This window comes from Sorex fumeus, unplaced genomic scaffold (assembly GCF_029834395.1).
Source record: "Sorex fumeus unplaced genomic scaffold, SorFum_2.1 ptg000094l, whole genome shotgun sequence".
NCBI lineage: Eukaryota > Metazoa > Chordata > Mammalia > Eulipotyphla > Soricidae > Sorex > Sorex fumeus.
Window position 1 is genome coordinate 12,775,609 of NW_026606151.1, and position 12,459 is coordinate 12,788,067.

Genomic DNA, 12,459 nt, shown 5'->3' on the forward strand with positions numbered 1-12,459 from the left:
CACTGCCAGGAGTGAATTCTGAGTGTTTCTGGGTATGCCCCAAAACAAAAATTCCTTTTTGGTATAGGAATTCTCTCTTCTCTCCTTGAATCTGGAATAGTTCATCATTTTTCATCACCATTTTTTCATCATCATGTCATCACCTAGATATATATTGAAGAGTACAGACCAATTTTTGTTGCTTTTGTTTTGGGACTACACCTGGTTGTCCTGGGATCCTGGCAGGGCTGGGGGACTGACTCTGGTGTCAAGTTGGCTGCACCGTATTAGCATCAGCCCAACCCCTAGAATACCCCTGCTGGTGCTGATGGAACCACACTGTTCTGACCGTTCAGGCTTCCTACGCACAAAAGCATGCGCTCTAGCCCTCTGGTCCCATGGGCTAATTTTTAGTATGAAGTGATGCCTATTTCTCATGGCTACTAATTCATGATTAGATTTGGGTTATACGTTCCTAAGATCTAGAAGCATACTGTGATTTGCAGTTGATGTTAATTTGACTGGGTAAAGTGATTTCTGTTTTGTTAACTTTTCCTTTAAGACTTAAGTGCGGGCTGGAAAGAGTTCTGTAGGTAGGTGCTTGCTCTGCGTATGGCTGATCTGGCTTTCAGCATCCCGTATTGTCCCCCTGAGCACCACCAGGAGTAATTACTGAGCATCACTGGCTGTGTCCCCCACTACCCCCCACCAAAAACAGTAATAGACAACCGGGCAGCGGCATGCACGTAGCCTGCTTTATTTTTAATTTTTGTTGTTTGTGCCCTAGCCAGCTGTGTTCAAAAGGACCATATGAGATCTGGGGATTAGATTCAGGCCTCTCAGCAAAGCACAAGCTGAACCTTTTGAGATAACTTTACACTATTGGGCATATGACCAATCTCTATACCCAGGCTACAACTAGCCATTTATTTACCACTCAGCACATTTATCAGAATTCTATCATGAAAGCTTTCCAAAAGTTTGGGCTCTTACTAAGCAACATAAGTGGTACTATATACTCAGCATTTTTGGGGTTTTTTTTTTTTTTTTTTTTTTTTTGCTTTTTGGGTCATACCCAGCAATGCACAGGGGTTACTCCTGGCTCTGCACTCCGGAATCACCCCTGGTGGTACTCAGGGGACCATATGGGAGGCTGGGAATCGAAACGGGTCGGTGTGCAAAGCAAACGCCCTACCCGCTGTGCTATTGCTCCAGTCCCATACTCAGCATTTTTTTAAATGAATAATTTGTGTATTTCTCATTTTCTTGAGCATTGTTTTCTGTCTTTGAGGTACAATGTACTTAACTATTGGAGCCTCCTGATCTCAGGCCACAGTTTTGGAATCAGCTACTTCTCCAAGAAGGCCAGTTTTTTATTTTTAGGTTTTGGGACCACACCGTGCACTGCTAGGTGTGGCTGCAAACCCTCCCCCCCCCCAAATATGTATTGTTGCCAATGGCTTTATAGAGCGGGGAGTGAGAAGTCGACTCTAGAGTGCTTCCCCTAATCAACTCCACCCACCAATGCTCGGGGAAATGTCTGGCTTGGCTCAGGACTGACTCTGGCGAAAACATTTTGGGTCTGTCACCTTCCCTCATAAAAAAGAATTTAAGGAAGAGGTGAGCTAGTGAAGCAAGATGGTTTTTATTGAGTGAAACTTAAACAGATGTGATGGGCCAGCGAGATGGTACTGTACAGCGGGTAGCACCTGCCTTGCATGTGGCCGATCCAGGTTCAATTCCTGGCATCCCATATGGTCCTCCAACCCCGCGAGAAGTGATTTCTGACCAGTCACGAGTAGCCCCTGACCCTGCTGGATGCAGCTCTCCCACCAAAACCAACTAAAAAAGGAGGGGAGAAAAGAGGAAGTACATGTTTGCGTGAACACACACTCCTCTAGGGTGGAAAAGCAGACAAAAACGTGAGAGATTAAGATTTCAGGGGAGAACATGGGCTTGGAGAGCCAGAGCCGAGAGCTGTTTCAGAATTGTGAAGTCTGAAGAGGCTTCCAATGGTCAGACACCCACCACCATGCACTCAACTTGTTCACTATGTTTTTCCCAAAGAAAGTACTTCGCTGTTTATGGTTCTCCTGATTTATTTTGAAAAATGAAATCTGTTCAAGTGCATACTCTGGCATTCATCAGTGGGTTTCTCAGGCCACTGGGTGCTGGAGGTGCTTGTCTCAGTTCCCCAGGTGCTTTGTATGTCTTCCTTGTGCGATCAGTTTCCCGTTGGACTTGTTGGTCAGATCCACAGAGGCGAATGCAAGTGTTCGTCCTTGCTTCAGAATATGTGCTGTGATCACTACATCTTCTCCAATTTTAGCAGGAGACATGTACCTGGGAAGGGAATATTGAAATGTACTTAGCACATCTGTTTGTTTTGGGGCCATACCTAGCATACTCAGGGCTCACTTGGGCTCTGTATTCCAGGGTCAGCCCAGGCCGTGGTAGGGCTTGAGCTGGGGTCAGTCAGCTGTGTGGAAGGCAGGCACCTTAACCCCTGCACTAGCTCGCTGGCCCACAGCATTTCTTTTTTTTTTTTTAATCTTTGGGTTTTGGGGACACATCGAGCAGTCCTTAGGGTATCTGGCTCTGCACTCAGGGGTCACTCCTGGTGGGGAGGGGGAAACCATATGATGTGCTGAATTGGACATATGCAAGGCAAGCACCCTATTGTTAGGGTTCCTGTGAAAGTGTTCGGGGCTTACTCCTGGCTCTGTAGACCACAGGGGCTGCTGGGACTGTACTCAGGTGGGCGCATGCATCTGCTGTACTGCTGCTCTGGCTCTCATCATCCCTCCGCTCTTAATAAGAGCTTTTATTTTTATTTTTTGGTCACATCCAGAGATGTTTCAGGATAACTCCTGGCTCTGCACTCAGAAATTTTTGCTGGCGGTCCTCAAATGGTGGAGATCGAACCCTCAGCAGCGTGTAAGGTGAACTTGCCCTGTACTATCTTTCCAGCCTGAATAAGGGCTCCTGAGGCAAAGTAGAGTTATGAGCTGGTCTGAACCTGCTGCTAAAAGTATGCCGAGCAGTAGCAGTGCCAGAGATTGATCCTAGATCCTCCACATTCAAGGCTGCTTGTTGCACCTGCAATTTCTCTGCACAGACGTTATTTGGGGTGTCATGTGGATACATACGTTATGTTCATATCCACACTCACTCCAGGCAATCCCCGGTCTGTGCAGAGCAGAGCCAGAGTTGATATGTTGTCCACTAAGGTGGCTGTCAAACCACCATGGAGAGTGCCCATTTTATTGGTGTGCTCCTCCTCGACTTTCAGTTCACAAACCACCTTCCCAGGAGCAGCAGAGACCAGAGTCACCTAAAGAAGAGAAAAAACAAACAAAAATCAAAAAAGGGCCTTTCGACATTCTTTGGTATGAGTTCAAAAGGCCATCAAGAACTGTTGTTGGCAGGCTGGATCGATAGCACAGCGGCTAGTGTGTTTGCCTTTGCATCAATCCCTGGTACCTCATCGGGTCCCCTGAGCTCACCAGCAGTGACCCATGAGCGCCGGGTCAGGTGTAAGTCCTGACCACCACCGAGTGTGGCGCAAAAAACAAACCAAAAACTATCATTGGATTATACTTGAAGCACCTTAAAAAAGACACAGAAATCCAAATAAGTTACCAATGTGTCTATGGTGGAAATCAGTCCTTATCTAAATTGTTTTAAAGAAAATGGCCCATTTCAGGGTGGGAAGAAATAGTTTTTGTTAATTAATCTCTATAGAAATCAAATGCTGCATGTGAGCTTTTCAGCACTATGTTCCGTGATGACCTGGTATCTCTTAATGTGTCCTTAGAAATTCTGTACCAACAGAGACAACTCTTTTTTGTGATGTTTTGAGGTTTAATTTTGGTGTTTCCTAATTTTTGGACAGTAATTTTTAAGTGTCCTCATATAGAAGATGAAGAGAAAATCAGGAATTTAACCAGTTAGTAGATTTAAGAAGCTTTTATTGTGAACTAATTTTTAGGGGGTGGTCTTCCAAGTGGTGCTCAGGAGGCTGGGGCCCTTATTAGTGATTCCCAGCTACTTAGCTGGTGGTTCAATGCAAGGGCCTGCCCAGGTCTTGGGGTGCTTGGGATTACCTGGGCCATCCATAGGGTGAAGGGGTCTCCAATACTGCACCCGGTGATGCTTAGGAGACCATGTGGTGCCAGCTATCAAACTCAGGTAGGGAGCATGCTTAGTACTCTAACCATTAGACTGTCTTCTGGCATAACAAACTTTTTTCTGGGCGCGGGGCAGGGGGAGGTTTGAGCAACAGCTGGTGGTGTTTAGGATTCTTAGTCTTGGAGGTGCTTTGGGGAAGCATATGAGGTCCCAGGATCGAACTAGGGCCAGCTTCATGCAAGGCAAGCATTTACTGCCATCTATCCAGCCCTATCCTGCAAATTTAATATTAAAAAATGTTTAACAATAGAGTCATTCTGGAGAGATGACAGTACAGTAGGAAGGATGCTTGGCCGAGCATCACCAGAAGTGGCCCCCAGGTCCTTTGAGCCCTACCAAGGAGGCCCCGACAAAAATATGAAAGACAAACTATGAGAAAGTCTTTCCCACATCCCAAGTCACTGTGATAAACCATTGTAGCTTAATATTTACAAGCTGAAACTGGGCTGTGAATGATATAGTGTCTTTGGCAAAATTATTTCCACCATTAGTGGGGTTCAGGTAAGTACATGGATATATACTAGCTGTATGTTACATCTGAGGTAGGGAAATGTCTCAAGTTTTGTTTAGTAGGATTCTACCTAACTACACTGATGTTTTAAATTAATTTTTGTTGGAGCTGGAGCAATAGCACAGCAGGTAGGTCGTTTGCCTTGCATGTGGCCAACCCAGGTTCGATTCCCAGCATCCCATATGGTCCCCCAAGCACCGCCAGGAGTAATTCCTGAGTGCAGAGCCAGGAATAACCCCTGAGCATTGCCGGGTGAAACACCCCCCCCACACACACACACCAAACAACAACAACAACAACAACAAAACACTATAAAAACAACCCACTATAAATTAATTTTTGTTTGGTTTGGGTTTTGGGCCATAGCCAGCAATGCTCAGGGTTTACTCCTGGCTCTGGACTCAGGAATCATTCCTGATGGTGCTTAAGGGACCATATGGATGCCAAGGATCAAACCCGGATCGACCATATGCAAGGCAGACACCCTACCTGCGATCCCATCACTCTGGCCCCTTAAATTAATTTTTAAGTTTATTATTGGGAGGGTTAAGCCATACCCAGTGGCACTCAGGGATCTTTCCTACTGATGCTTGGGGAACATATGTGATGCCAGGAACTGGGCTGAGTTGCATGCAATGCAAATGATAACCCCTAGACTATTCCCTCTGGTCCTGCTCACTGCCATTTATTGAGCTCTTTTATATCACTGTGCCTGATTCTTTACATAACTACATGGCAGAAAAATTACTATGAATTATTTCCTAAGGAAGGGATGGCTTCTATTTTGTAGATAACAAATTGGGAGCAGTTTAATTCTCAAGGCTCCAGGATGCGACAGAACTGAGATTTAAGTTTAGGCTCCAGCCCGCCCGGCTATCCTCAAGGCCTCCTGCTTAACTATGACATTTCTAGATATACTCAGAGCCTTTATGGCTCCTCCCAGGAGGACATTTGGAGTTTCACAAAACCGCAACTTGGGAGGACCCACAGTCAAACAAACAAGCATGAACAATAGCATGCCCTGGCTTCTCAGAAGGTAAACCAGTCTGAAAGTGTTAGGACAGAATTAATTCTCTCTCTAGAAGTTACCTAACCACAGGATGTTCTCAAAAACTAATATTAAGCAACACTAAGGTGTAAATTCACCTTATTCAAGTGTGTAAGCATTGGCAACATAAAATCAACAAATCAAAAGCCTGCTCTAAGGCCTGAGTCCAAAGCAGTTTCTCAGTGGAAGGCCAGATGGCCCCCTGAAAGTCCAAGATATTCTCAGCAGGGGCCAACTTGGAGGGCAGCTGCAGGCAGGCAGCCCAGGTTAGACAAAGGCTAACACTCGTGTAAATGAAGAGACATTTAAAAATCTGCACGGAGGAAATGATTGTGACCAGCAGCTGACTGCCTGAAGTCACACCTGGGACCAGAGAGATAGCTTAGTGAGAAATGTGCTTGCTTTGCATGTAGATTACTTGGTTCGATTCCCGGCACCCCTATGGTCTCCTGAGCCCCACCAGGATGATCCCTGAGCACAGTTGTGTCTGATCCCAAAATCAAGGATGTCTTGCTTTTTTTTTTTTAAGTTAAAAACAGTTTTATTTGGATGTTTTGAGGAGAGAGAGATAGAGCGAGAGTGAGGGAGTGAGAGAAAGAGCGCGCGCGAGAGAAATGGGCCCAAGAAAGAACATGGGCTTCTCCAAAGGTGGAGAGAGCCCCTGCACACATCCCAGCAATGACAGGAAAGCATGAAAGTCCACATCTCAAGAGGGACATCCCTTGATAATTACGCTCGGGCACCACACGCGAATACTTCTAGAAAGTATTGTTTTCTGGGGAGAGAAATTAGGGAGGGCTTTCTGGGGAAAAGACAGGAAGGCCAGCAGTCTAGGAAACAGAATAAACTGGATTCATGTCATTAAATATTTTAAAGGATAGTGTGGGTCATACCCACAGATTGTCCCCGGGTGCCACGTAATCCCATCAACGGTCAAGATCCAGAGACTAAAAAACAAAGCTCCCGGAAGAGAGCGATGCCAGGCTGTCTTCACGAGGGCCCCTTGGAGGAGGGGGCGGGTTGAGTTTCCCTCCCCTCCCCGAGCAGAGCCCTGGCAGCTGAAAACCTCCAGAATCCATCCACAGCCATGCTCAAGGTCACTCTCCACACGCTCGGACGAGCCTCACGCACGAAGGAACCGTCAGAAGAACCCATGTACACAGGACCGGGGGCTGAGATCTCCAAGCCTGCTTGGATTGAGACTGGGCCTCCTCCACCCAGATCCCCCATTTTCCACAGTCACACCCAGAAACTGCCCCCAGCGCCATGCAATCCCATCAACGGCCAAGATCTAGAGATTATAAAACAAAGTGACCTCTTACAGTCTAGTCCACTGATGTACCTAAAGCAGCACTCATGTGTTTGGTTTTAACATACTTGCTGGTATTCTCTTATATACATTCTGTGTCCCTCTCGGAGAGCCCAACAAGCTACCGAGAGTATCCTGCCTATACAGCAGAGCCTGGCAAGCTACCCGTGACTTTCGATATGCCAAAAACAGTAACAATAACGGGTCTCATTCCCCTGACCCTGAAAGAGCCTCCAATACGGCGCCACTGGGAAGGGCGAGTAAGAGGAGGCTGCTAAAATCTCAGGGCTGGGATGAATGGAGACATTACTGGTACCTGCTCGAGCAAATCGATGAATACCGGGATGACAGTGATACAGTGATAGTGTGGGTACTGAGGCTACAGTTTACTGTCCTGATGAGCATGGTTACTGCACTGCCCCACTGACGAAGTGCCCATGACCCCTTACCACCATCCTCCTGTCACCTCTACTCCAATTTTCATCCCCTTTCACTGTAAATACCTTTTGTGATCTGAGGCTAAAGTCCTGGCATTGTTTCTTGGGCCGTTTCTTTGCTCTGCCCTGAGTTCTACAGATGAGTGGGATCAGGCAGCTCTTCTCTTCCCTCTGGCTTATTTCAGTCAGCCTCGGGATTATGTAATTCAAAGCGGAGCGAATCATTTCATTTCTACTTTTTACTGACTCGAAAGGTTCAAGGACATACGGATACACAAGAGTAGACACTGAGATCGCGATGGTTTGCGCTGGTTCCTCTCACAGGGCAAGGGAAGTGCTTTCATGTGCTGCCAAGTCTCGTCTCTAAGTAACATGGAAGAACTGAGCCAATGAAAGCTCCCACGGACGGAATGGCCTGCAGCTCCCAGAGCTTGGCCTGTGGGGAAGATGTCATTGGACACGCAGCCCCTCTGGTGAAGAGAGGAGAAAGGAGAAGAGATAAAAGTGTCTGAAGGGACCGGAAAGGGCATATACTACAGTCTTACTATACTTTATAGATATATCACACTTTTGGGGTGCCGAGTGGAGTGGGGGTTACACCCAGTGGTGTTCAGGGCATAGCCTGGCTCAGGGATCACTCCTGGTGGTGCTTGGGCAACCATCTGTACTCCCTTGTACTAATTCTCTGGCCCTGGTGTTTCAGTGGCTTCATTATGCTGGAGGCTAACGGCACCTGTTTGAGTCCGACATAGAAAATAATCCTCAAGTGAGACTTCCTAACCTGTGAAATGGAAGTAATAGCATTGCCCTTTTGGTGTTTTGTTATTTTCTTTTCACTTGGAGGACATGGGGGGTAGGCATGGGCCATATCCAGCAGTGCTCAGGGGTATAAACGTGGTGCCAGGGATCAATCTAGGGTGAACAGTAGGCAAAGAAAGTACTTTAACCCCTGTATTATCTCTCTAGCCCCCCCCCCCCCTTAAAAAACAGGTAAAATTCAAATTACGGCAACATGAACATGGTGAAATATATCAGTGGTGATCAAAATCATTTTAACATCCTTATTAAAGGGAGACTAAAATAAATAAATAAATAGCCAACTGAAAGTTGGTTTGTGTATCTTGGCAAGGATAGTCTTAACAATGGGAACAGTTTTTAGTGCCAAGGTCAATAATGACTTAATTACTAAATTCAATACATACCTTTCAGCCCTTCCCTTACTTGACTTCTCTCTACTGACCTTCCTGAACTCTCATGCAGACAACTTCCTCCCCCATCACCAATCAGGCCTCTGCTGGCTCTTAATTGGCACCGCTTACCTGGAGCCTTAGGCCAACCAGTCGCTGACTCTTGCCAACCTGACTCCTCATGGTTACACATGTGGTGTTTGTGAGTTTCACTCACAATGACAGGGGCTAGGTAGGCACTGTGATCTTCTAGGGGACTGGAGAGACAGCACAGCAGGTAAGGCTTTAGCACACAGCTGCCCCTGGTTTTTTCCGCAGCACCTCACACGGTCTCCTGAATGAGGTGTTATCCCTGAATACAGAGCAAGGAGTATACCCTGAGCACTAGTGGGTGAGCACCCCCAAATGTCACTGTCACTGTCACTGTCACTGTCCTCTCGCTGTTCATCAATTTGCTCGAGCGGGTCCAGTAACATTGTGAGACTTGTTGTTACTGTGTTTGGCATATCGAATATGCTTGCCAGGCTCTGCAGCGCGGGCGAGATACTCTCGTAGCTTGCCGGGCTCTCCAAGTGGAGGAATCGAACTCGGGTTGGCCTGGTCAGCTGTGTTCAAGGCAAATGCCCTACCCGTTGCTATTGCTCCAGCCCCCCAAATAAATTAAAAAAAAAACACAAACAAATAAAACCCAGAGGCTGGAACTCAATAGAACTCTGTTTTGGTGACGGGATTTTATCAGGGCATTCTGTTGGCCGAGGTGACTAAATAGATGGGTGAAGGGGCAATGGCATAGATGTGAAGCAACAGCACAAACATACTCCTTGCATCTGCCACACAGAAACATTATCCATCTACTTCTTTACAAAAGCAATGAACAGCATGGCTGTATCTCAGAAACTATGGACATCCTCATCCCAACTTACCTTTTAATAATATTCTTGCATTTAAAAACGAGCATTTTGAGTGCCAAAGGGTTAGTACAGCGACTAAGGTGCTTTACCTTGCATGCGGCTTTGATCTCTGGCATCCCAGATGGTCCCCATAACACTACCAGGAGTGACTTCTGATTACAGACCAGGAGTAAACCCTGAACCAGGTGTGGGGCTGGAGTGTTAATACAGTGGGCAGAGTGTTTGCTGATCCCTGGCACCCCATAATGGCCCCCTGAGCCTGCCAGGAGTTCTCCCTAAGCCCAGAGCCGGACGTGCTCCCTGAGTACTGCCAGGTGTGGCCCCATCCCCTGGCCTACCAAAGACCCCACAAAAGCTAAAAAATAAAAATAAAAAAATTAAAACGAGCACTTGTTGTCTTGAAAAACCTCTAGTGTTACATTTTATAATCGAAGGAACAAGGACTTCACATAAAGCTAAGTTTGTCAGTCAAGGACCAACAAGGCCACAAAATGCATACCTTAATGAAGAGACTTTAATACAGAGAATTGTTAACCAGAGATTTAGTGAAAGATCACATTCTGTTCCGTGCTTAGCAAGGTGGAAGTTTTATGAATGGAACAACCAACTCAAAGTTCAGTGCACAGCATCCTGCAAGTGGCAGCAGTTGGGTTAGTTTGGATTTGAGCACCGGGTTAAGAGGATGGTCTAAGTCAGTGATCCTCAACCCGGTGCCCTTTGGCCCTCAAAGGGGCCCCCAGGATATTCCAAGGGGCCACCAGTGAAAACTATTATAGAAAGCCATGGAGGGCCCTGGCAGAAGAGATTATGGCTAGTCTGAATTGGGATGAACTTTATATGTAAAAATTTAGGTTTTACATGGTGCGTACAGGTAGCTTGCGTGCAACTTCAAACTGCTTCAGTTGGCTGCTAAACAGGCTTCTTGGAAATCGAGTCACCGCCAGTGTCAAGTCAGGCATGCATGTGCTCGTATCTGTTCCATCTCTAAAGGCAACTGCATTGAACTCGGATGAGTTCGACAATCCCTGGCACTGCACATGGTCCCCTAAACCCTACCAGGAGTGCTTCCTGAGCAGAGGCAGAAAGAGCTCTGAGCACCCAGGGTTCTGAAACAAAACAAACAAGAGGCAACTCCAACCCAAGGTCAGATTATCTAGCAAGAAATCCATCCGTCCATCCATCCATAAGATTTCTGAAAGTTTCACAGTGAAAATGCCCACAGGTCCCCCCCCCCACAGGAATTAACATAACTTTCTCTTATGTTAATACTTTGCTTTCCATCTTTGTAGAAGTTACTTTGAAATAGCGCATATTTGGATTTTATTTTTATTTCAGAACATTAGATACACTTGTCTGTTATTTCTGATTTTTCACTAAGGCCTTCAGGGGCCAGAGAAGTGACTCAGCAGTAGAACATACAATACAGAGATGTGTGAAACCCTGGGATCTGACCCCCAGTACTGCAAAAAAGAAAAAAGATCCCTGGGGTCAGGAGAGGTAGTACAGAAATTAAGGCACTTGCCTGGGAATAATCCTCCTCAGAACTGCTAGGAGTAATCCCTGTCCCCAGTCAGAAGTGAGCCCTGAACTTCTTGGTGTGTTCCAAACACCAGAAGAAAAACAAAAATATCACAGAAACTGGTCTGGAGCTCGACCTTGACCCAAAGTCCTACATTCTTCCTTCCAGCGACTGAGGCTGATCCACTTCCAAAATTTCCCAGCACCTTACCCTAATCAGAAGGAAAACAAGCGGTTCATGCATTTATTTATTTATTTATTTAATTTTTGCTTTTTGGGTCGCACCTGGTGAGGCACAGGGGTTACTCCTGGCTCTGTGTTCAGGAATCACTCCTGGCAATGCTTGGAGGACCATATGGGATGCTGGGGATTGAACCAGGGTTGGCCATGTGCAAGGCAATCGCCATACGCACTGTGCTACTCAGGGATTCATGCATTTAAATGCCTGGGGGGAGTGTATATATTACATAATATATTATATATAATTAGCACTGTAGCACTGTCCTCCCGCTGTTCATCTATTTGCTCGAGTGGGCACCAGTATGGTCTCACAACAAATTGTGAGAACTTGTTGTTACTGTGTTTGGCATATTGGATACATCACGGGTAGCTTCCCAGGCCTTGCCGTGCGGGCGGGATACTCTCGGTAGGCTTGCTGGGCTCTCCGAGAGGGGTGGAGGAATCGAACCGGGGTCGGATGCGTGCAACGCCTTACCTGCTGCGCTATCGCTCCAGCCCATTATATAAAAAAATTGGAAAGTCCTCATTTTATATATAACATGTCATTACATATATATTATAAATTGGAAAGTGTTCCAATTTATTGCAAGAGCTTTTGTTATTTTTCTCCCTTAGAAACGCTTCCCCCCACCCCCACCCCGTCCGGAGACCCGAACCGAGAGGAGTCCGGGCTAGTTGGATCCTGTGCATGGGAAAGGCTCGAACTCGGCTGCGCGACCCCAGCGGGCACTTGTCCCTCCTCCCAGACGCAAGTCCTTCCCATCGCGCCCACCGCTGTGCCCAGGGACCGACGCTCTTGCCTCTGTCGGGCTCGACCCCCGCGCGCCCCCTCCCAGCCCCTCCGCTCCGGTACCTTTTCCAAGACGCGGTCAAAGCCGCGGGCCCCCTTCAGGGCCTTGATCACCTCCAGCAGGTTCTGCGTCACGGCGCTCATCGTGGCCCCTTCGCCGGCCTCCGGGCCGGGCATACGAGGCGCCTTCTTGCAGGAGGATCGAGCAGCCCTGCGGGTCGCCACCCGGGGGAACAAGGACACGAGGGCACTGGCACAAGCGGGCGCCGGCGTTGCGCGCTCTCGTCACCCCCGCCCTCCCCTCCACCCCCGAGGCTCGTGCACGGACATCCCGCGCC

At 47.3% G+C, this 12,459-nt stretch overlaps 1 protein-coding gene across 1 annotated transcript; it reads right to left on the reverse strand.

The window, feature by feature from the left end:
- Nucleotides 1-1,600: 1,600 nt before the first annotated feature.
- On the reverse strand, nucleotides 1,601-12,366 carry ACOT13 (acyl-CoA thioesterase 13). The gene is made up of 3 exons (XM_056132521.1): nucleotides 12,185-12,366; nucleotides 3,129-3,313; nucleotides 1,601-2,322 (listed from the first exon to the last, which is right to left on the reverse strand). The coding sequence occupies exons 1-3, from the start codon at nucleotides 12,296-12,298 to the stop codon at nucleotides 2,166-2,168; spliced, it is 456 nt and encodes a 151-aa protein (XP_055988496.1). The 5' UTR covers nucleotides 12,299-12,366; the 3' UTR covers nucleotides 1,601-2,165.
- Between the last annotated feature and the right edge of the window lie 93 nt (nucleotides 12,367-12,459).